Below are 25452 nucleotides of genomic sequence, written 5' to 3'. Positions count from 1 at the left end.
TTTACCACTTTGGTTGTCAAAAAATGGAGAATTACTGAGATATAAAAATGGTGGTCACAAATAGTCCCGGGGGCTGTGAGTCCTCCATGACTGTGTGGACTTGGCGTACTGTCCCACTGTCCCAGTGGATGCCCTGTTCCAGTGTGAGTGGCTGTGTGGGGGAGGAGGGCGTGTCTCTGAGTCTCTCCACCTAGCTCCCTCCCTCACACGGACAGCTGGGTCATTTGCTTGGCTCTGATTGTTGACACTATAGTGTCGCTCAGACATCAAGGCTACAGTGGGAATTCTGTGTGTATGTCTGTATGTGTGTGTGTGTGTGTGTGTGTGTGTGTGTGTGTGTGTGGGACTTTTCTAAATCCAGTCTATATAATCTATATAATCTCAGACAGGTACAAAACGTGGAGCTTCAGGAGCCACCAGCATGGCTATGAAGCAGGCATCCGTTTCCCAACGAGCCCACTGGTCTGCTGCGTGGTTTGTCAGCTGAAGGAATTCTCTGGAAGGAATCATCTTTAGTGCTGGTGCCCAGTTTGACTCCAGCTAAGCCAGATCTCCACAGCTGCTGACCAAGGCTGTCCCTTGGTCTCTGCTCGAAGACCGGCTGTACTGGCAAAGGTCCAGATATGGGTGGAAAACATCAGGTCCTGGGTCAGACTCAGAATCAGACACAACTGAGCCAATCTGGACTCTAGCCTGGAGCAACGTCATAAGACAGAGCTGTGCTGAGCTGGTCAGACTCTAGCCTGGAGCAGTGTAGTCAAACAGAGGTGTGCTGAGCTGGTCAGACTCTAGCCTGGAGCAGCATAGTCAGACAGAGCAGCAGAGCTGCATGCACCCACGCAGGAGGAGAAGAGATGAGGTGTTAAAGATCTCTGTTAAATTAAGTCCCACTGACAAAATACAAGCCAGAATACTGGAGCTAAAGGAGCAGGAGAGGAAGGTGGATGGATGGATGGATGGATGGATGGAGGTTCTGAATTGCATCATTAATAGCTTTCATATCCCCAGGCAGTCTGGGCAAAAGAATGCATGGATTAGATGGATTTATCTTCTCAGATCTTATTTTAAATTAACTTATTTGAAAATACATCGTTTTTAAACATTTCAGAATAAAAACATTGTGTTAGCCCTTGGTCCAGTTTATCCTCACATATTTTCCACTAAAAACTGCTAAGAAAAGGTCACTTTATCAGAATTCTTTAAGTGAAAATGGCCCACTCTCGAGGCTGTATTACATTTGGTAGTTTATTTTTTTAGATAAGATGTTTTATATTTTCTGAGTGGCGCTCTAGAGTGGTACATTACATTAGCATACAGATGAATAGTATGACGGACAGACTGTCTGCCTCTCTGATAGGTAGACTATCAATGCTTATTGAGTTTTCCGCATTAGCTAACATTAAATAAAAGAATACATATTCGTAGAAAGTGATTTAAAAAAATAGACACACCATCCATTTGCATATAAATATTTCTCAACTAAACGCGCTTCTAAGTATTTTTATAAAAACATCATTTGGATTGCTTGCATGTATTCAGTATATTATTTCCAGTATATCATCTTTTCCCAGTGTTGAACGATCGCGGCGACAGGCGCGTTATCAAAGCCCGTGGTGTTATTGAATCCTGTACAGTGTAACATATCCTAACGGTAATACGAGATTACACGCCATTGGCTCTAGTCTTTGTACATCATTTCAGCGACGTTACCTATTGGCCAAACGCAGGCCTCACGGTTCAACGTCGCGGTCTTATTGGCGATATAATATGCTCTTAGAAACCGCGTTGAGCCAATCGGCGCGGAGGTGGGGTGGAGCTTTCGAGAGTAGTCTTTAGCGCAGGCAGAGGTGGTTGGAACCGTCCCCACGAGCGCAGTCAGAATCGACGGACGTTGGTCGCGCGGCTCTGTCTGTGGCGGTAGAACGGCGCTTCGTGTTTCTCTCCGCCAAAACGACGACGACGGTTCAGCTCGCGGCTGAGGAGGGTCGTGAAACCGCAGCGAACGGAACGTGGGGGTGCGAAGGATTCCGGTCCGCGAGTTTTCCCTTCTTTTCCGTTAGTTTTTGTTCTGTTTTTGTACAAAGGACCGTGTTGCGGGGCTCATTTCCACTCGCGGCGCCAAGATGATGGTCGGGGAGATCGAAGTGAAGGAGAGACCGAGGCCGAGTCCTGACTACCTGATGCAGTTACTGAACGAGAAGAAGCTGATGACCAGCTTGCCGAACCTGTGCGGCATTTTCACGCACCTCGAAAGGCTCCTCGACGAAGGTAAAAGCCGAAACGTGCAGAAATGTGGAGCTGTGAGGCTCCTCACGCCAGACCTTAGTTTGCAGCTCGCATGAAGGTAGTTTCACAACTTACAAAGTATGAATTTGTAGTTTCTTCTTAAATTAACGTTCTCCCATATCCTTCTTCGGCCACATTAGCTAGCATGTCTCGTTTATTGGCAACTGAAGCCAAGCTTTAAACCTGACAAAAGTTTTTTTTTTGTTTTTTCCCTCAGGCGAGAAAAGCGCTCAACTAACTACAGCTAGCTAGCTGGTTAGCTTTAGCTCGCGCAGCGCAATCTTTGTCGCTAACTGAAAAGTTCTGGTGGTAACGTCGAGGTTTCAAATTTCTCTCAAGATGAAGTCAAGTTACTTCGATTTGAATCGAATTCCTGCGTAAACTCGTTTTCGGTAACTTGTCGCTAGGTTAAAAAAAAATAACGCTTTAACAAGATTTTTGGAACACCAAGCTAGATAGTTAACATAATATTTAGAAAATGTAGCTGGTTAGCTAGGATGGCTAACCTAGCTAACAGAGCTGAGTAGCCACCATCATTAACCATTAGTGATTACTCGCTAGTTTATTAGCATAGTTTTAACTAAACCCTCGAATCTTTAAGTAGTTGGTGCACACTGGCCGGGGTTTTACGTGTACCGAAATCTTAGAATTGTTTCAGGGACTCGTTGGCTAACTAATAACTTCTAAGACAGAAAACGCATCGTGTCTTTCCACTTGGTCCCAACAAACGGGTGATTGTCTCCCGGTTAAGATATACCCCGCGCGTGTTAAAATTCGCCAAGGGCGGTTCGCAGCTGCGAGCAAAGACGCGACTAGTCGGTATTATTTTCGCCACCAGACGCCGATATTCTAAACGTTAACGCGTTTTTTTTTACCCGTGTATATAGCCAGCTAACGCAAATTGCCGTGCGGACTGTTCACACGTCTCCCCCGGGATCACCACTGCTAGGTAACTATCTGGCCAGCTACATTTTGGATGGAAACCAGAGGTATTGTTGTATAGTAAAAGCACGCGTTGCTGCTTCATTTCATGCGTGTTCAAACTTCTTGGATACGCGCTTTCTTCTTCTTGTTCCTACGATCGGTGTGATTTATTTATTTATCCCCCCCCCCCCCCCGTTCCGTTTTGTCTCTTGCATCAGCGTTACTGTACGATCTCTTACATTTAACGATTGCATCAAAACCGTGGATTGTTGTGCTCGGTTTATGTAATTGGATAGATGACGCTAGAGCGCGCCACTCTCCCCAGACGGTATTCAGTACTTTCAGTGGCCTTTGGGATTTGGATCGCCCGCGACCGTTTACCGAAATTGTTTCCAGTAACTTCCATTCTGTGAAAGCCTTATCTGTCGTGACCTACACAATGACAGCGACAGGCGATTACACGAATGGATACATGTGATTGCAGTATTTGCACAATAGTTGTTTCCCGCAGGAAATCAACAAATTCGTATCCTCCTTCCACGTTTCTGAATGCCGACATTGTGGTTTTTGTGGTGATCTTTGAAGGCTCGTGTAGCGCAGGGTTCGTCACTAGCGAAACTGGTTTAGTTTGTGGATTGTACGCATTTATGGCATTCCATTACGCTAGCTTGGAAACCCGGGCAGGTTTGGAGTTCGAGACCTCGCTCTGAATTTTATCTCCATACACGATTTGTGTGTTTTAGTGGATGCTAAGCTTTTAAAATGAAATTGGTGTTTTTGTTTTTAAAAAAAAATACTGTTTCGATACGATTCTCTTCTGGTTTCACGTTGTGGTTATTGTTTCTAAATGAACCCAGTTTAAGATATGCGAGTGTGATTCCCTTTTGCTGGCCATATCCTGTGACAGGATGAGATCTCTCTTGCAGCTGTGCTTTTTAACACCAAACAATGAACTCTTGGTTCTTCCTGTGGGGAGAAGGGAGTGCGAGACCCTGATCCTGGGCACATGGGGTATGTTTGCTTGTACTTTGGACCTCGGGAGCTGGAACTCCCCCACCCTACACACACTCGGAGCTGACTGTATAAATCACTTCTCTGATGTGCTTTCCTTCACCTAATTTGAATGCTGCTTTGTCTGTGCAAATCAAGGCGCTCATCTGTTGAGCTATATATGTAACGGTGAATCCAACATTGGTTTTTACTTGGACAGTAAGAAGGAGGGGGGGTGTGTGTGTGTGTCTCGGTGGCTGTTCTTTCCTCTGTAATTTAGCTGTGATTCAGCTGCTGTCTGAAGCTTTTCTGGTGGTCATTTGCTGAGTGTGACACAGCAGCTGTCTGAGTCTGGCATTTGACCAGTCTGGAGTCACTTTACATTTGCTAATGTTGGACTCCTCAGTCACTGGCACTGAAAGCATATTTTAGAATTCTCAAGGGTATAAAAGCCTTGTTTTCTATAATCAATAAAGTTTTTTTGGAAATTACTGCTGGGACAGAATTCCTGAGCTCCCAGTGTGTGGCTATGAGGAGGGGGGTGAGAAGAGCTGACTGCCTGCTGGTCTGAGTGTTACACGGGGGAGAGTCTTTATTAATGTCGGAGCTCAGAGGCCAAGTCCACACGCTCCCCCAGTTACGGATGGTGCAATGGCTTGATCTGCCCTCGACTGTACCTGTCCTCCCTCTCCATTCATTTTGACAACTGTACGCTTGCGCACATGAGTACACAAACGCATGCGTGCTGCTCATAACCTTCAACTTAAATAGCCTTTACGTGCGCGTGCACATGTATGTGCAGCTGTTGCCATGGTGAAGGAAAGTTGACACCTTTTGCAGTTTTGACCTCTATACAAGTCAGCTGCGCTCTGCTCTGCATTTAGCTGTGTGTGCGCGTGCTTAAATCTGGTGATATGGACAAGAATTGCATTGTAAAGGGCAGTTGGAATGAGTGCTGCAGATTTGTGGTGGGGGTCACTGTGTGTGAGGGCAGGTCATATGTTGGTAGTGGCAGTAATATTGGTAGGCTAACGCAACGGCATGACAAATCTTTTGTTGATCTGTTTGTGAAGTAAATGTAACTTTCTAACATTGTTCAGGCCAGTGAAAAGTAAGGATTTCCCGTCACTCAGTGCCTCCTACTTCAGCTGTTGCTCCTACACTTACATTCAGGAATGATAAATGTGCAATCCTTGACCATTTGGAACATTTTTTGACTTCCAAGTCTTGGCACCAGAAACTTCTGGAAATGTGAACAGAATGCTTTGAATTCCCATCTGTTCTTGTGGTCGGCAGCAGTATTAAAATGTTGAAGGAACAGTTGTTGGGCTGCAGTGATTAGCTGGATGGATCTTGTGTAGGTTGGAGATGGAGCCTCGGGCTCAACTAGGCTGTAGTAACACACACACACAGTGCTGTTATGTGCTGCAACCTGTTTTATAATCTCCCCCCCCCCACACACACCTTACTTAAAACATCCCTAGATGCCACTTACAAGGTGGAATTTAATTAACTAGTGCCATTGGAAGAACTGGAGAGTGGACCTGGGGATCTCTCTCCCTCTCTCTCTCGATAATAAATTAGTTGGCAGGATGAGGCTGGCGGGGTTGGACCAGGGACATGGAAGAGGTCGCCTGTCTCCTAGTGGCAGTGGATTGCGTGTGTGCTATCGGATGATGGTAAACCGCCTGTGTGTGTAGTGGCCCCTTGTTCGCCCTCATGTGGCCCTCTGATGAAGCTGTTTGTCTGTGCATTAGGCTGTGGGCTGATAATCAGGGGTCTTTTGTCCACAGACAGGGGCTCTTATCTTACTCCAGCCTGCCTTCTGCAGCCTTCTCCAACAATTTTGGCTTCACTGTTTTATTCAGTGAGAATTTCTGCTTGAGTGCCTGAATCAAGAGTTCGGACGTTTGGCAGCAGAACAGCTGGTTTTCTCTGACATCGATTCTCTGCTGTCAGGAAGCTTCATGACATGGGTGGCCCAGTATCCCGCTACAGTGTGCTCAGACTTCAGCTGCATCGCCCGAGTTCTGCAGTTTTGCTCTGAGCAGAGATGTGTGGTGTATACACACTGGCACTGCTTACTGTGTGCACATTTGCTCTTGCCCCGTTATTAGTTTAAATGTGGTTATGAGGAGCTGTCTAGGAGTGGGCTGTGTTTTTATCCATACCTGCCACACACTCTGAGACATTGAGGAAGGGCCTCGCCCTTTCACATTCCATAGCTGATTTTCACCTTCTCAGTTTTGCTCCTTTCTTCATTCTCCCCTTTAAGTGTGTATAGCTAGCTATGGGTGTATAGCCCATTTTTCCTACTGTTAACCTCCCCATATTTTTCATTCTCTCTGTCTATACATAAATAACTAAAATGCGCTTTTATAATGCTTTATTTGCATGACTATGAATGTATAATATTGGAAAGCAGTACAAAAGTGATGTGTAAAAAAGGAATAAAGCTTACTATTTACCAAAAAACTTGTCTATGTAAAAATGTATCATATTAAGAAATTGGTTCCTTTCTATTCTTTAAATAACAGGGTTTAAACATACTTGGCTTCTCCCTGTGTTGTATCGACTTTTTCAGGACTGTTTGAGTGAATATGGTCTTTGAGTGAATTCACTATACTGGCCATGTGGCTGTCACATTTACGACCTTCACCAGCCTGTAATTCAGGTCACTGCTGAAGTAACAGGTGATGCACAAAGTGTGTGTGTGTGTGTGCTTTGGCCCCCACCACTGGAAGCCTCTCAGTGGTTGGCTCACCCCCCCTTCCATCTGCATGTGTTTGCCTCTGCTAGCATTGATCCTCATCTCACAGCCATTCTGCCCATCTCATACACACACATGTTTTATGATGCTACATAGCAAGAGCTTCAGATCTTAACTTTCTTTATTTTTCAGACTAATGTCTCACCATTTTGTGTGTTACACTCCTGACCTTCAGTGCATGAATTAACATTCCACACAAGTTGGCTTTGGAATTGTAACAAATTTTTGAACACACACTGAGCAACATTCTAGTGTGTGAGTGAAAGACGACCAACTTGGGACCCACATATGTAGTCACTGACAGTATCGCCACGTTTGCATTTTTTTAAAAACATGTGTAAGGTCATGTGCATGTACATGCCAGTGAAACACTCCGCGCTCAGTGGCCCTGCTGTGTAAACGCTTCCAATCTCAACTCTACTGACAAATCAGCCATTCCCCCCCCCTCCTTTTGAGCCTTAAAATTTAAACCTCTGTCCAATTTGGCTGGATTAGATGTGTATAGCAGTGGTGGTTTTCCCTGCCCTGGGCTGTTAATTGTCTCTTAGACTGAAAAAGCAACAGCACGAGTTGGGAAAGAACAGAGTCACAGGACTTTTTGTTCAAAGGTTACTGTGTTAGTGTGTCTGAGAGAGCGTGCAAGAGAGAGAAAACAAATGGTGTGTTTACTGACTGAGGTCACCCTGCAGGCAGGACGGAGTGAGGGGGACGGTGCCGGCACGTTTTTCACATAATGGAGCTCTCGGAGTCCTTGCCCCTGACACGTATTACGATGCTCACCTGCTCACTGACATACATGACTTGTGTCAAATCATTTGAATTGTCTAAGACTTTAACCGTGCATACACACCCTGTCCTGTGAAATTGTGGTTTTAACACAAAGGTTAGAAGTACTGCAGAAGTAACAGATGAGAGCTTTGACTACATTTGAGCAAGCAAGAGCTGTTTGGCAGTTAAGATTGTTCCTCGTGGGGGTGGGGCTCTCCTCTGCATGAGGAGAGTCTGCCCTAGGCAGCTACATAGATGGCCTGTAGTTTTTCCACACACACTGGGGCTCTGCTCTTACCGAGTTCTTTCTGAACACATTGAGTTTTATTCTTGCTCTCCCTGGCTGTCATGTCTCCCTCCCTCCTTCGTCCTGCTCACTATTCCTTCTTAATCATAGTGACTGTCTGAATGGAGGAGTTTTAGTGATTCTGAAGCGCATGTTAAACTGCCTGTCACTCCCAATCCAGCTTTTGCAGACCACACTGATGGCCTAGTCCTCTTACTACCCCCGCCCCCCCGGTTTCTGTATTAACTCTGTGCTCTATCCATTTTTCTTTCTTGTTTCTTTAAAGTCCTGCTCTGACATTAAAGAACGGTAACAGGGCCTGTCTGTTTGCATTAGCCATATCTCTCGCCTGCTCTCTCCCTCTTTACCAATCCTGCCCTCACAGCTGTCTGTCCTCTTCTCTTCTCTTAAGGCTATCGGTGCTTTAAACCCAATGGCATGGAGTCTTGTTGGAAGGCTGCCTGTGTGGGGGAGTCTGTCTGACTGTGTGTGCATACACTGTTGCTGGTTTTTGTAGTCATAGTGTTGTATATGTGCTTGCTAATTCTGCACAGATACTTTTGCGCGTATGTATGCATACATACATACGTGTGTCTTTTTGCTTTTGTTTAAGTTGCACAGCATATTGGGTCCCACTGGTTAGTGGTTTTACTGTGGAGGAGTCTGTATAAATCTTTATACCAAGCACACACAAACCAGCCCAGCAGTCTGAAGTGCACTCTTTCATTTGGCAGCTCCAGCAAGCCCTGACCTGCCTCTCCTACTGTTCTAGAGCTCGGCCCTGCGGCTACTGGAACCTTGCTACATTTTGTAAGAATTCCAGAAACGGTCTGTGTAGCTCCTCCTCCCTCAGGCTGTGTGGCTGTCGTTGTGTAGCTCCGCCTTCCTCAGGCTGTCGTTGTATAGCTCTGCCTTCCTCAGGCTGTGTGTCTGGAAAGAAATCCGACTGTCCTTGCGATTTTATCCCTCTCGATTTATGCAGGCTGAAGCTCTGTCATTCCCATGTATGTGTGTACATGGATGCATGCTGTACACACAGATAGGAGCACCTCTCTCCTTTAACCCCACCCCCCCCCCGCATCCAGACCATGGTAACTAGCAGGGGTGGAATGTTGTCTGCCAGTTGTCTCCCTGGACATCTCTCATGAGCTCAGTTGCACTGCGTGCGTAGTAACACGGTCACCCTGAGAACAGTGTGTGAAATGATCTCTCACTTACACACACACACACACACGTTTATGCATTTTTATTACTTCTGTCTCTTAATGGCTGGTGTGAATAGTCCTTGTCATTGGTTGCCCTCATTTGCTGGTAATTAGAGGTATCAGAAGGCGTGTGTACACAGTGGAGAGTGAGCATGACACAAGCAGATGGAGGATTGGGGGTGGGGGGTGGGGGTGCAGCCTCAAGGTGGTTCCCACACTGGTTTGGCCAGGGAGGGGGTGATGCAGCCCTTTGCTAAGGGCAGAACCTCTGCTCACATCTGGGTCTCTAACCAGCCTCCAAGCCTGCATATCTCACACAGCAGTGGTGATGCAGAATCCAGAGTTTTGATTTTTGCCGGCATTCTTTGGGTAAATGGCAAAAGATGGGTTTTATTTTCTAATTCTTGCAATATGGCCAGAAAGAAGCCAAGCTTTTCTGCATGCAGCATGCTAAGCCTCTCTGCCAGAGAGCTGGGTTAAATATATTCACCTAAGTGCAGGTTCTGGGGTTGTGTTAACTGGACAAAATGCAGCTGCCAGTCTAAAGTAGTCTTATTTCCCCACAGTTATGCCTTATGGAGATTTCACATTACCAGGACTGGCTGTTTTGCTGTAAACAAAGCTCTGTCATGGTGGAATGCTTCTGTAGCTGTGGAGACCAGCGGGTGGTGGTAAGGGCTGGGTGTGGTCACACCAAAAGGGAAACAGATGATTGGTTATCTGTCTCTTGCACATTTGAGCAACTGTTTCCTTCCTTTCTGCTCTGACTGCTGTTTTTCCTGCTTTTGTGGTGGTGTTGCCATTTTGCACAGTTTTTTTGCTTCTAAGTGTAAGAGATGACGACAATCTGATCTGGGAGTAGTGGTGTTGCGTGGCTGCAGGGTGACCTCTGTAACATGCTAATTTAGGGCCATCTGAGAACTGAACACACTCAACACGCACCCTCGCTCTGATCTCCCTTAATGGTGAAACCAAGACTTCCTCTTTGTCTACTATCTTGTCAGCGAAACGTCCTCAGCCGCTTTCCTATTTTCCAGTATTTCATTTATGTTGCTGTTTCGGGAGTGCCCTTGTAAAAGAATCATATTGCATGCTCTGTGTTCTCCCAATTGACTCAGAGGAACGTGTCTGTTGTGAAGCAGCTTGTAAGCCATTTAATGTCAGTAAAAGCTAAACCTACACACCAGATGTTGCCCTTTTACAATTTTTTTTATCCATCGAACACCATATAAATAAAATATTTTAAGTCAATGTGTAAATCCCTGAGTTTCTGTGAATCTTGGATTTCAGACTCCCTGTAGTAGGGTGGAGGTTCCATGAATGTTCAGAAGTGGCTGACTGCCATTTTGGTATGAGATGTGAGTGTAGAGTACAATTTGCAAAAGTAATGTGGAACTACAAAGTTCTAGTAATCTGTTGTATTGCAGTTCCTATTTGTTTAGTTCTGGATCAGGATCATGTGAATGTCAGACTAGTTAATCGCAAGTTTATCCTAAATATTTATCCTACAATGATGCTGCAGTGGCACCCTCGATTTCTCCAAACCAGTGGTGTGCCTGTGATTGTCTTGTTTGGCTGGTTCTTACTGTGCTGGGGAAGTTGAGCCATTCAACATTCCAGAACTGACAGTCAGCTTTGGAATGTTTGTGTTGTGCCAAGACCCACTGGGACAAACCCCCACCACCACCATACCTCATGAGGCTCAACAAGGTTACACACATGCACTGAGAGATGGTTAAACAAGAGGGAACCTATTGCTTTTGTATTATAATACTTTATTGAAAATATAACCATTCTAAATATAAAATTTACATTATAGGCAAGGTGTGTGTGTGTGTGTGTGTGTGTGTGTGTGTGTGTGTGTGTGTGTGTGTGTGTGTGTGTGTGTGTCTAAGAGGATACTTCAGGCAGGTGGGGGAAGGTTGCAATTTCTCGCATTGTGTGTATTTGGGAGTTCATACCTTTTTGGAGGTGTGTTTTGGTGAATCCTTCAGTTGCTGGATGTTTCCTCAGGTGTGTGTGTATCTCCTGATGCTCCTTGGCTCTAAACAAGGCAGGGCAGGTATTGCTTCAGTGGTTGCTGGCTCACTCCCTTAATTTCTGCTTTAAACCAGCGGTGTTTGGCATTTCCCTTACTGGTTCTCTCCGCATCCCAAGTGGCGTGGCCACTAGTAGTGGGTGGGGGTGTGTCCCGTTTTGCTCGGGCTGGATAGCGGTGCTGATTTGAAGTTGTCAGTTATTTTGTGAGGGGTTTTTTTTTCAGGGGGGGGGCGGGGGTAACCTGGGGCAAATTTTATTTTTTTTTTTCCTGTAGTCTAGTTGGAATGTTGAGCATTAACAGCAGGACTTCTTTTCTTTTTTTTCTTGGACGAAGCATGAACTATTTCGGCAGTAAGATGCACCTCCTGCCGCTGAAGGCGGCTGGCGTGTCGTCTCACCGGTCTTGTGCACTGCAGTGGTGGAATTCTCGGAGATGTGTGCCGATGGGAAGGTTGGGAGGGGCCTTGGCTGAGGGAATTTATTAAAAACCCAGCTGTGGCTGCTTGATGAGCAGAAACGAAAAACACTCCATCGTAAGCATGCTTGCAGGTTTTATGTTTTATTTTCTTTACACATCCCTTTCTTTGTGTAAAGTGTGAAGGCTTTTGCCGGTGGAGGGGTCCTCTTTGTGTGTGGGGCACGGGGAGAGCAGGGTTATGTGGAGAGGAAGACGCATGTGTTGGAGCTTTGAACCCATGCATGATTGGTGGGGGGATTCCTCGAGCATCACACTAGCTATAGTTTAACTTCTTTACTTTAGGAAGTGGTTCGGTTTTTCATTTTTTGTTGGCCTCCAGTGATCTTAGATGTGCATGCACACACACATCATTAACATTTAATGCTGGTAAATATAAGCCTAAACTTTAAGTCAAGTCTCAGTTCTAAATAAAAGCTTTTTTTAGAGCTTCATCCTAAACAAGGAAGACCCCCCCCCCCACATGTACATGAAAACAAGTCCCACACGGCGCAGCAGTCAAAGACGTGAGACCGTGCATCACGTGTGTTGAAGTGGACTGTTCTCATTGGCTGTCAGATCAGTTCTGCTCAGGCGTGGGTCACAAAGTGCCTAATCCATGCTAACCCCGTCGTATGGCAGCGTTAGCTCAATGGCTAATCAGATAATCGTACCTGCTAGCTTATCGGCTAAAGCTACCCCTATTACTGTGGCACTGGTAGCAACTCAATCCTAGCAGTGCAGTAATTATTAGTTTGATTGAAACATGAGGGCTGTAATAGTGATGAGTTAAATCTTGCATGTTGTTTATTTTGCATAGTTCAACTTTTAAATGCCGATGACATTTTTCACGCATTCAGAACAAGACCTGTTTGTATTTGATTTTACCTCTGATTGCCCAGAATTTGTATATTGGTCCTTTTGAACACTGTTCCTGCTAAATCAGCGGTATTGATCGCTGAGGTCATCACTAGTACCCCCACAGACTTCTCAGGTGTCCGTTTCATTGATTAAGATCTCTGTTAAAGAACCGTATGACTTCCCGTTACCAAGTAGAATCATGCCAAATAAATACTGCAGATCCACGGCTGAAATCAGCATCTGTAAACCCAGTGGGTCACAAGTTGACTGAAATACTCATCCCCTTGTATAACAGCACTCATACTAGACTTGAGTATTGTTTTGTTTTTGATGGGGTTTTTTTCATGATGCAGTGGTCAGTAACATTTGTTTTAAATTTTTTTTTATAATTAATTTTTAAAAGCTAGTTACTGGTAGGCATCTACCGCCAGAGCATCGGGTATTAAAATGCACACTTGGCAAAAAATAGACTAATTGATTTTCCACTTAACCCAGACATTGTTGATTGGCCAAGACATGATTGGAGTCCAAAGTTTTATTCCTTACACAACTAGCTAGTGCCATGTTGTGCAAGTAGCTGAGCACAGGTGGGGAGTTTGCAGCTGGGGGCCAGGCCTGAATCCTTGGGCTGTGTTTAGAGGCCAGGGTCGTCTGGGCTCTTTGAGCTGCTTCTCACTCGCACGGTACTCACTCACGCAGCAGAGCCCCCCTCTCCTTCTGTCGTTTGTACCGTCTGGGGGGGGTCGGGGAGGAGGCGATCAGAAATGTTCCCTAAAAATTGTCTTGTGCTCATGCCATGAGGTACAATTGAGTCGGGTGTTTGAAATGGTATTTTCTCCATCTCTCCATGCGTGATTCTTTGGGTCAGAGTGTGTTTGTGTGAGAGAGAGAGCTTGGAATTGATCTGTTACCCACAATGACTGCAAAATCAGAGAGGCCATCCCTTTTAACGTTCACTTGCATGCACGCAGAGCGGCGTAATGCATGCAGCAACACTGTCATAGCATGTCTGTGCATGCAGCAGGTGAGAGCACGCTTGCACACAGCAGCCCTTTCACAATACTCAGCTAGTGATGTATAGGATTACTGAAACATGTTGCTGTGCATGTGACACTGAATGTACACACGGGAGTGTTCACTCACCTCCCTCCACGTCTTCTAGAGGTCTGTGTTCCTCCTTTTTATACTGAGTCATCAATCATATTCATATAACATTTATATGGGTTTTGGTTTAGTGGGTTTACCATACTCTTATGGGAAACTGCCCTGTGAAGGGGGTGGTGCTAGTCCTCCAGCACTTCACTGGGCTTTTTGCACACCACTTCCCTGCCCTCAGTCCTTAAATTCCTTCCTGTGCCTCACAGCTCCTTGTCCCCAACTCCATATACGCCTGTTTGAGCCCTTTCCCCGATTATGACGGGCCGGTTCTGGGTCGCTGGAGCCGGGTCCAGGCTTGTGACGCAGCACATGACACCTCTGTGAGGCATGTCTGCTTTGCTGGCCCACACCCACCTGACTGCACCACAGCACAATGTGTTCACGTCATAACAGCCTGGCATGTCCGCGATGGCACCTTTGCGCCCCACTGCTTCAGTAAGTGCTGGATGACGTTTCTGAGGGATTCATTCCCCTCATTTTTTAATATACGTTCTTGTATCACCTAGTATGACGTCATTACCATTTTAAGAGAGTCAGAGTTTTTGTTGGATCACTTGAAACTTTTAATACATGTTCTGTGTAGCTTCTCGTAAAAAGGGTGGGTTTGGGGGTGGTACCAGTTCTTACCGTTCTGATGTCGATCATTGTTGTCTACATGTAACCTTTTTATCTCTCAGATCAGAGTGATTTTTGGATTTATTTCGCTATATCTGAACGACTCATTGGCCAAAGCCAAGGAAGAGATGAACTCTAACCAGACCTCCCGGACAGAATTTCCCCTGGGTCGACCCAGCAAAGTGTCTGAACTTTTCTTTTTCTCCCCTTCCTCTCTGTTTGGCTTTTCCTTCCACTGGCTTGCGAAGCTTGTGTTCTGGATCTGACACGCCTGTTCTTAATCGTTCGTGCTGGTGCTGCTTCTAGGGCCATCTTTGGGTTGGTTTGAGGTTGATTTTCTGAGGCTTTCTGACTTTCTGAATCATTCTGAGAGGCAGCATGAGACAGATGATGAATTATTGTGTTCTAGTCTGGAGAGGCCAGAGTATTTTTGATTTATAGCTGCTGTAACAGGCTTGCTTCTGTTACTTTGATCATGTACTGTGTTTTGCATGTGTTTTGTCCAGGTCCACTGTGGCAGTAATCTGGGACATGTTTGCTCATATAGTGTCTCGGGTCTTTAAGGGCAACACACACGTCCCTCGCCCTCAGGACTCGGTTGGTCTTTGCCTATGGCTACGTCTCCTATCGTTGGAGGGGGTTGGTTTATTTAATTTTTTTTCTTTATGAAAATTGCTTTTGCACTTAATGCTTGTAAATACAGGTAATAATTTAGAGAATTTGTTTCTATCTTAAAACATTACAAAGAGTTTATATAGACAAATTTATAAGCATGAAGGGAATCTTTGTACAAAATCACTTGGCTGGAAGTGTGACCTGTCACACACAGGTTTTACACACAAGCAAGCACATGTGTGTGTGTGTGCACACACAGCCAGTTTTAATAATCCTACAGGGAGTGGGCGTGTTCAGTCCTGAACACTTACTGCACTGTGTTGCCCTCCTTCTGCACCCCTGCCACAGCTCATCAGTTGGACCTAGAGCCAGTGTGGCCTCACCTCAGCTGTGTTGTGTGGCAGAGGGGAGGTGCTGTCTCCCTGATACTTGTTACAGGAATGTGTCTGAAATGTGCTGTTTCACCGACACCCAGCCAGTCCTGTTTCGTTTTGGATGGTGTAAATGTGTATTTCATGGGTGTGGGTATGCACGCGTGCACTTGTATGTATGATTGCTGTCTGGACATCCTGTGCCAAGCGGTATGATCTCATTGTGTTAGTGAATGTTACGAATTGGGTTCCTTCTGGCTGAGGCGTTCAGGTGTGTGCGCGTACTTGCGTGTGTGTTCGTTGGGCCTCGGATATGTCTGGGAAAAGGAGGAAACGGGGAGGGGGGACAATAACAGGGAAATGAAGACTTTAACCCTTGCCAGCATGCACACAGGTACAGAAATGCTGATATTCCCATAGAAAGTAGAATGAAGTCTGTTTTTGAATCCTGCATTTAACCCCTGCTTCCCTATACTCCTCCTGACGTGTGTGTGTGTGTGTGTGTGTGTGTGTGTGTGTGTGTGTGTGTGTGTGTGTGTGTGTGTGTGTGTGTGTGTGTGTGTGTGTGTGTGTGTGTGTGTGTGTGTGTGTGTGTGTGTGTGTGTGTGTGTGTGTGTGTGTGTGTGTGTTGCAGAGATAACCAGAGTGCGGAAGGACATGTACAATGACACAGTGAGTGGACTCGTGGATAAACACCCGCTGGAGCTGCCTGAACCTCATGGCCCTGTCATCCACCTGCAAGAGAAACTCTTCGTCCCTGTCAAAGAGTACCCCGATGTGAGTGAACACGTGCACACTTATGTAATGGAGTACCCCGATGTGCGTGAACACACATTCTGGATGCACATACTAGGACACACCTACCTTCTGCAGAGAGGTGGAGATAATGAAGCAGAAGTTGTACACACACACTTGCACAGTTGGAATTTATAATGTTAATGATGCACAGGACTGCTTGTAGCCAAGAAGTTGTCTTCCAAGATATCTCCTCCCTGCCTGCATTAAATGCAATTTATAGTTCAGAGCTGTAAAATAAGTGCCCCCTCTGCTATATACCAGAGTATACTTGCTTCACAATGATGTGGGTGGGTGTGATGGCTAGGCTACTGAACAGCCTCTCCCTTTACAGAATGTCTGAGAGTGTTTGCTGTTGCCCCTGTTGACAGACGGGGCTCTGCTCAGTGGTTTGGGGAGGGCGGGGGGCTGCCTCCAGCTAGAAGCCGGAGGCCTCTTCATGCTCACACAGCTCGAGGTGCTGAGTGCCAAGCTGTCCCTTAGAGCACTGTGAGTGAGCAATGAGGAGTCACTACATTTAACTACACGTGGGGGGGGGGTCATCAGAACGTGAAATGTGTTTTCCTAATTGCATGAGTCCCACACACACTGCCCACCTCCATTGGACGTGTGCTGCTTTTTTTTTTTTGCCCTTCCCTGTTTTGCTGAAGGTTGTCACAACTACCCAGCACCCCTCTTACACTGCCTGTAGAGTACTGGCTGCCTTTAAGGTTATTCTGGGCCAAGTTTTGTGTGCATGATTTTTATTGGAAGCTCAAATCTACTGTCGAACCTGAAGGTCAAAGGACATTATGTAGAACATCTTGTCTTGGGGGGGGTGCTGAGAGAATCATGTTAACATGTTTGGATTATGTAAACAGTGCAGATTAATGCAGGATTGAGCAGGTCTGCAGTAATATTCCAATATCCAATTACAAGATTTATCGAGGATTAAACACCTCTGTTTTGTTGTCTAAGTGCTTATATTTTGTCATCTGCGTTGCTGGGGAACATCAGAGCATAGCCCTGTGAGCAGTGTGTGTTTTAGACTGCACGGGAGCTCTTTCCCAAGGGGCTGGCTGTGGTCTCTGCAGGCTGGAGAACGCATCAGCAGACTCAGTGAGTGCTTCCTGCGCTCCGAGACACGCCTCCTCTTCCAGACTAAATGCTTCCCTCCTGTCTGATACCGACTAGGAAGGAAAAGAGAAATGTGAATCTCCCTCCCCCTCAATTCACCATTTCACGTGCTTGCGTTCTCTCTGCCTCTGCCATCTGTATCGTTCTCTCTTTACCTTTCTACAACAGCTAATTAGATTTTCTTGTTCCCCTGCTGCAGTCCATCACTCTTTAAAAAATAACTTGTCTTGCTATAATGCTGTGTTTTCCTAACTGATTATTCCCAACTTCTGTTACCTCCTCTATCTGCAGAAAGGAAGTATGATTCGAGCAACATGTCGCTTCCTGTGGTGTGACCTTCATACAATAGAGGGCCCGCAGTCCCTCCTGCTTGTGGTCTCTTGCTTTCTTGGGCTCCAGTGTTGCTGGATTTTTATTTTTATTTTTTATTTTTTTTCCCCTGAAGCTTTAAGACTCTGGGATTAGTCCTCACCAAGGGGAGTCACAGGGCAGGTAACTAGGACGGAAACGCAGACCACAAATGAGTAATGACTGAAGATGGAAAGAGATTGAGTATTTAACCCAGGTCTGTCAGCGTGGTCTGTTTACATCACACAACTAGCTTCTCTGGTTTGCACCTTTTCTTGTGTGTGAAACCTGATGAATCAGCCAAATCAGAAAAGCGCCCAACCCCATGCTGACCCTCTCTCCAAGCCTGGGGAATTGCACACCTGCTCCGCGAGGTTGCGAAAAGAACTTGGGCACCAGGTGACCTGCAGTAGTGGGACATCCAGGATCTGTGCGAGGAGCCTGGAAGTCACCTTTATTTAGCTGAGCCTGAGCTTGTTGCTAAATGAAGGTTAAGGGCCTTGCTCAGGGGCCCAGCAGTGGCAATTTGTTGACAGTGGGGCTTGAACCAGCAACCTTCCAATTACTAGTCAAGTACCTTAACAGCTGAGGTACTACTGCCCTGTACCCTGATTCCATTGGCACTATATAAAATTGGCTCAATTCATCTGACCCTCCCTCCCATCCATCATGGACACCCTGCTTGTTCTGTTTTCTTCGTCGGTGTGGTCAGACTAGACGAACACAAGGGTCTTGGGACCTGCGTGTGGGTTATTTGCTAGTGGGCTGGTTTGGGGGGGATTTTGCAGATGGAGAGAGTAACCGAGGGAGGTCAAGCCTGCACCTGTACCCACCCTGACGTTTCCCTCGTGCATGTACAGGCGTGTGCTCACACTCATACACGTGCGTGTGCGCACAATTTGAGTTATTAGTAGGGCATTTGAAGCAAAATGACTTCAGTTGAGCATTTCAAATGAGTTCTAGCTTTTTTCTGAAAGCCCACTGATTCATCAAATCCTGTTAGTGCTTCACACACACACCACATGCATGCAATCTCCAGTGTTTCACATGGCTGTTAAGACTGTTCAGTGGGCTTGCATTTAATTTAAAGCTGCTTGTTTGGCCAGATGTTCGCGTGTTTCTTCTCTCTCGTGCGCGTGCTCTCTCTGCCGTGTTCAGTGGCTTATATTCGTTCATTCATGCACGCAAATTACATTTGGCTTGTTAGATGGTGGATCATTGACATGAGTCTTGTTCTTGCATGTCTGCGGATGCGTGTGAGCGGGGATTCTCCCCTGTCCCACAGTTGACCTCCAGCCCAGATGTTTTCTGCCAGGTGTGTGTGTGTACTTATCAGTAATGAGGGTTAGATGGTGAGAATTGGGTGGACCCATTAGAATGAGTCTCCCTTGCGCACGCACGTGATCTCTTGTCTGTTTTCATTCAGTACCTCTGTAGTTTTGGAGAATGCTAGGACTAACCTGAAGGTTAGGTTGGATTGTAGTAGCATGGGTGGATACCTGGGGTAAAGGAGAGACTGGGCTGGGGTTGGTGGTGTGGATGGACAGATGTGAGAAAGTAATTATTCTTTCTCTCATGGGATACATGTCATAACATATCAGATTGGATTCAAGACTCCTTCTGTTACCACCCACCCCCAACCCCCATTTTGTGTGTGTGTGTGGGGGGGGAGAAGTGCAGCGAGAGTTCTGCTGTACAAATGGCCCACTCTCTTTTTTTTTTGTGTCCCTGCCTGGCCTTGTCAGAGGTGTAACTCTTGCAGTCTGATTTATAATAATAAATTTCCCCTGTGTTGATCACCCAAAGGGGAAAGATCTCTGGCCTTAACTGGCCCTCTCCTGACATTGCTTCTCGAGTGGCACCTTTCACCACCCACCCTGATGCATGTGTGGTATTTGACAGGTTCTCTTCTATGTGAGGCTGTAAGCAGATGCATTGTCAGGTCTTGCCTATTTTGTTTTCCTTCTGTTAGTTTTTCTTGTTTCTTTACTGTTTTTCCTTCCTGTGGCTTTCTTTTTTTTTTTTTTTTTTTATATGCATGTTCAAATTGGAGTTACTTGACCCTTTCATTGCTGTCGTTCCATCATTGGTGCTCTGACTCTGTTTTGGTTCATAGTTTGTGCTCTTGCTCTGAAAGCTGACAGTCAGCTCTACAAGTTTGGCATCATTTAGACTGAAATTGCGCAAAAGGTATTTGGTACATTCTTCAAAATTAACTGCTCTGTAGGGAACTATCTCTGTTGTCCTTGCTTTGGCTGATAAGGTGTTGTAAACAAAAGGAAAGAAAAGCTCTTTTAATGTGACCAAGTCCTTTTCAGCCTGAAGTGTTTTTTCTATGGTGTGTGTGTGCATGCAAGCTTCATCTAGGATTTTCGCCAAGCGTAGCAAAGGTCCCTGTGCCCCAAGTCACCCAAGGCTTTAAATTAGAATTGGGAATTACAGCTCAGAATAATGCCTTGTCTTCTCTGCGCGAGTGTGTGCGTGTGTGAGAGCGCAGGACTGGAGTTAGCTAAATAAATTACCTCGATGGTTTATGCATGCATTGCTGTGAAATAAACAGAGGAAAGCTTGGATAAAGTTGGCTGTGGTGAGAGCGGTAAATAAACTGCTGTGAGTGAAGCTTTGTCTAGGCCTGTCTCGGGGGGTGGGGGACGTCTGTACTGGTGTTGGGAATAGCAAGCCCACTTCATAGCAGTGATGAGTTTGCTTCTTAAAGCCAGAGTTGGTTACATAAAGAAAAGTAACATTCCTTATTGTTGATGCGTTCATTTTGCTTGTGAAGACTAGCGACAAGTATTTCTGAAGACACTTGGATTAGACAGATGCACGCACACAATGACTGAAAATCTCTGAGGCACAGAGGAGACAAGTGGCAATGGAGGTCAAGCGGAGGGCAGATGTCAAACTCTGCTGCTGAACCATATCGGCGGCAGCAGCATGGAGTCATTTGTGTGTATGTGTGAGATCTAAAAAATTTGGACATTGAAGCTCAGAACTGAGCTCCTGGTGTGTGGGGGTGTGTTTCTTGGTTGCAAGCCTTGGGCTCTTTTTGCTTTGTCTTTTACGTCCCTGTGGCTCAACATTGGAACCACCCTTCGATACAGTACCTTGCTGAAAGACACTTTTTAAAAATGTTTTATTTATTTATTTATTTTTGGTACACACACACAAACATTCCCGTACACACCCACCCACACTTGTTCTCTCTCACATACACACGCACACACCATCTCGGGCGAACCTTCTTCTCTAGCCACTGGGTTTGAGTTTGTTGTTGCCTCCAGATCTCCAGGTGCATGGTTTGGGTGAATTCCACAGGGTGGTAGATCTCCAGGAGCAGTTTCAGACATTTAACTGTGCAGGGTGGTAGTGAGGCTTTGCTGTAGTGCCTCCAGGTCTCTGGTCTGTCAGAGTAAAATTGAGGAATGTGGTAGGTAAATACAGCCCTGTATTTCTTGAATCTGATAGCTTTGTCATTTCATGCACTTTACTGAAGTTTGTGTGCAGTTGCTGGTGCACTTTCAAGCATTTGTGTGTTTGTGGGTGTTTTAGGCTGCCTGGTGTGTTGTGGTGGTCTGTTGGCTGCCATTCTGGGTGAGTGGAATTTTCCAGGCGTCTAAACTGTTTTGCTCATTCTTGCCCCTGACCTTACCATCATGGCCACTCTCAGCTAGTGCCTATGCTTTCCATGTCCCTCACCAACATGGCTGCCACCATTTGACCTCTTGTGGAGCGTCGTACTATGACCGGTTTCGGAGTCTCTTCCATGGTTGGCTCTGGTTCAGAGTGGTTCCTCCTTCAACCACAAAGACTGAGAACCACTGGTTATTTGTTTGTTTTATTTTGTAATGGCAATAATCCCAGAGATCCCAGTGAGCTTTCTCACTTTCTCCCCATAACTCCATCTCCTGTTTCCGTTTGTCTGAGGTGTTTTGGTTTGTAAATGGAGGGGGGTGTCCCCTTCTGGCTGTAATTACTGTTGGCTTCCAGTATTCAAGTGAGCAATTTCCCCCAGTGCACCAGGACTCTGCTCTGTCATGTCCAATCAGCGTCCACGCACACACACATACAGCCAGGAGAGAATCCTCTTTATTTGTATTGAATAGAGGGATTGAGTTGAAGATTGGGGTAGAGTGCGTGGGGCTGTAAGGTGGAAAGAGGAGAAACGTTCAGAATGTCATTTCCATTTCGATAATTCTAAATCATGCTAGCTTTAGGTACAGCTGAGAGGTGCTTGACTTATTTTAGTCTGTTCAGATAGCGCCAGTTTTTCCAGATGCACTGTAGAGTTGTGATGCGGCTTAACAGCCTTCAAACCTCTTTAAAAAAAAAACAGCAAAGGAAAGGTTGAGGAAGAAGAGCGACAAGGAGACAGCATGTCTTCAGGTATCTGCGGTGGTGGTCGTGTTTGTTTTTTTGGGTTCTCCTGGTGGGTTTATCTGCCTCTGTAAATGTGATTTAAATAGACAGCCCCTCTAAGCTGAGAGCATGTAAGCACACACATGCCATCTCCACACTTATCCAGTATAGTATGCTTTGATGTCTGAACGGAGCAGAAAAAATGATGCTTATTGCACCTCTAATTTCTCTGAAGGTGCAGTGTGTTAACAGATGAGCTCATGTCTCCTTAACGGTAGACGGGGACAGATGGACGGATGGGGACAGACGGAGACGGACAATTATATTTAAATATTTATCCCTCACACACGTGTGCACAGTTTATTGCCTTGACCTCAGGGACTAGCATGGGGTGTCTTTATTTAAGATCCTCAGTCTGCTTTCTTTAACATGGCGTCTGTTGGTAGTTGTGCTCCTAACCCGTGCACTCTCGTGCTCGCGCTTGCTCCCTCTCAGTTCAGGTCAGTGCTTTATTGGCCTGCAGTAGTACACTTGGATGGTGGTGTATGTTAACCAGTGCTAAACATGAATGTTTGTCACTGAGCACATTTGTTTTTAAGATGATAATCCTTTAATAATCCGGCTAATAGCTCAATCGGAACGGAATATGTCCTGTAAATAATCTATTAAATAGAAGAGTATAGCAAGTGTAAACACCTGTATCTGAATTCCTAACTAGAAATTTGACTACGTTCTGTGAAATGAACATTTGAGTTGTCATAAAAGCTCTGCTCTGCAGAGGGAGTTTACTGTGAAGCCTTTAAAAATCTGAAGCACAGTTAGCAAGCAGCAAGGTCCTGTTCAGTCTGTATGAACAAATGAATGACACAGATTGACAGGTCATCAGCTGTTGCAGCACATCAGCCATTTTTTAATAAGTAGTCTACATGTGAAGTGCCTTTCCTGAGTCTGGAAACGTGGGCTGCACACCACTGCTGAGCTCACTGACTGGAATCGCGCGTTGCCTCGTTATTGTGGTAATGTGTGCGCAAAGTGGTGCTAAACACACCGGATCTGATTACTTGTAGCGTGCATGTAAAGACTTGCAGTAGTGTGTATACAAACTTAATCTATAATTGGAATGGATTCAAATTGATGAATCTCTCATTTGTCATCAGTGGCTGTGTGCAGATGTTGGACTGTGTGTTATTGCTATAATGGGCACACTCATTCTGTACTATGGACCAGTGTGCATCTCCTCCAGTACAGATTATTTACTCCATCTGCACAGAGGAGTCCTGGTGTGGCCTACACACACCACACAGTGGAATATTTCCTATCTGCAATATATAACCTACAGTGTCAGAAATTTATGTAGGTTAAAGGGGAAAAAAAACAACTATGCAAGGCCATATTTCATCAGACAACAGCACGCCATTCACAGGGTTCACACCCGGTGTACTTTTTAAATGGCAGTACCATCTTACCATGTGCTTGCAGGTGGAGCGCAAGTGTTTCCAGCATTTCACAACACCGTCTACTGCCATGCAGAACCCATTATGGCACAAATGTATAGTATCTGGGTTGGCAAGTAAGGGGTGTGTTGGAGCAGTGTGCAGCTAAACCTGGATTTTTCCTCTACTATGACTTTTTAGCTTTGTTGCTTTTCACTGTTGTATGTATTTATATATCTTAGGGGTGGGTAGTGCCTGTGCACACATAACAATACTACACATTCTGAGTGCAGAGCTACTGTAGCAGATTAGCTGTACATGAAAACCGCAGTGAAGCCCCCACGTCCTTGCCCATGTTCACTGTATATGTGCGAACACACTCACTGGGAGACGCACACCATGTATCTGCTGTTTGAGTAACGCTACCCTTTGTCTTTCCGTGTTCTGCAAACATGCCAGTTCTAATATATTTTGTGTGTGTGTGTGTGTGTGCGTGTGTGTGCGTGCACAGTATAATTTTGTGGGGAGGATCCTGGGTCCGCGAGGCCTAACGGCGAAGCAGCTGGAGGCGGAGACTGGCTGTAAGATCATGGTGAGGGGAAAGAGCTCCATGAGGGACAAAAAGAAGGTGAGCCTCTACCTCTACTTCTGCATGTGCTCACTTAAACTGCTCAGATAAGTCTCTTAAGGGCGAACGTATCCAACCGTACCCATGTGGCACTGATGGAGACTCTTGGGCATTCCTGCTGATAGATGGTGCTGTTTAACACCAAACACACACTCTGACTGGAGCACTCTTGTGTTGTTGAGCAATTTTAACCCCCCCCCCCCCCATTTTGTTTTTTGTTTTTATTTTGGTTATGCTTGTTGATTTTGACGATTGCAGGGAACTGTCCATCTCCACCTCCCCTGTCTGGGAATACACGATGCTGTGTGCACTGTGGGACTTCCACCTTCCTCTGTGTGAACCCCTCTAACTCAGACACGGTCAGGATGAGCCCCTGTTGAGTAGTTCTGTGGAAGACGGACGGGTTCCCCCATACAGTTTTGTTGCACTGTATTGCACTCAGTATTGTCCTGCTGTTCCAGATAACTGATTTGATTTATCTTCTGACTAGCTGAAGACTTGGAGGCAGAATGTCGTTGAGATCATAATGCTTCTCTTGCTCTGTCACCTCCTCCTCCTCATTCTCTAACCCTTTTCATCACCCTTTCTTTTTTTTTTCTGTCCGTTTTTGATACTTTTTCTATGTACATCTATGCCTCCGCATCCCTGTGGGGCAAAGTGGTGCCAAGGGAGAGGGGCATGCTACACAGGGAAAGAGGCACTTCGTTAAGAGTGAGACAGTAATGCTGTTCATTCAGTCTCTGTTAGCAGACATTTTTCTGTCCTCAATAATTCACCATGCCGCTCCCTCTCTGGAGACTGCTCCTGGGAGACACACACACACACACACACACACTCTGGGAGAAGAAAAGAGGCAAGTTTATCTTCACAGCGTCTCTCTTTATGATATCATTTGTGAGCATGCAATGGCTGTGGTTGAATGTTTAGGATGGGTTTCTGGTGTGCACGCGTACATGTGAGTCTCTGATGGACGAACTCCAGCATGATTTATCAGACTCCAGATGGTTTAGTTGGAGATGAAATTTGAAGTTACTTTGTTTAGAAAATCTTTATCCCTCAAACATGCATTGCACACTAAGAATTCTTGCATCCACTTCATTCAGATGTGTGTCTGTCAGAGAGGGTGCATGAGGGTGTGAGTGAAAGAAAGGAATGATGTAATAGAAGTGGACAGGACAGACAAACTCTGGATAATATGTCCCTGCGCATCACTGTTTCATCTGATCAAAAGCACCTCAAATTGAGGCTTCTCAAAAAACATGGCTGAGATCAAATAACAGCCCCCCACAGCTGCCCCTAAGCACCCCTCTCAGCCTGCTGATCAGAGAGCTGACTCCAGACATGGCTCAAGTGTCCTTCTGAAGCATCTCGAGAACTCTCTATTCATCTTCCTCTTTCCTGTTTTTCCACAATCATACACATTATCCTCT

General features: G+C 45.7%; 1 protein-coding gene across 19 annotated transcripts in view; it reads left to right on the top strand.

The window, feature by feature from the left end:
- The first annotated feature begins 1842 nt into the window (after positions 1-1842).
- Positions 1843-25452, top strand: part of qkia (QKI, KH domain containing, RNA binding a) — a 124975-nt gene continuing 101365 nt past the window's right edge. For 5 of the 19 annotated variants that reach the window (XM_081721256.1, XM_081721255.1, XM_081721254.1 and 2 more), the window contains exons 1-3: positions 1848-2268; positions 15978-16120; positions 23906-24022. In XM_081721256.1, the coding sequence (XP_081577382.1) occupies positions 2124-2268; positions 15978-16120; positions 23906-24022 (405 nt within the window). In that variant the 5' untranslated portion in view covers positions 1848-2123. Of the gene's footprint in view, positions 2269-15977; positions 16121-23905; positions 24023-25452 lie in introns of all 19 variants that reach the window. The other 14 variants (XM_035532574.2, XM_081721242.1, XM_081721239.1 and 11 more) reach the window with 6 other exon arrangements.

The sequence above is a fragment of the Electrophorus electricus genome, chromosome 10 (assembly GCF_041902795.1).
Source record: "Electrophorus electricus isolate QZ-2024a chromosome 10, ASM4190279v1, whole genome shotgun sequence".
In the NCBI taxonomy this organism is placed as follows: Eukaryota; Metazoa; Chordata; class Actinopteri; order Gymnotiformes; family Gymnotidae; genus Electrophorus; species Electrophorus electricus.
Note: the sequence above shows the minus strand (reverse complement) of the source record. Positions and strands in the feature narration are given on the sequence as shown.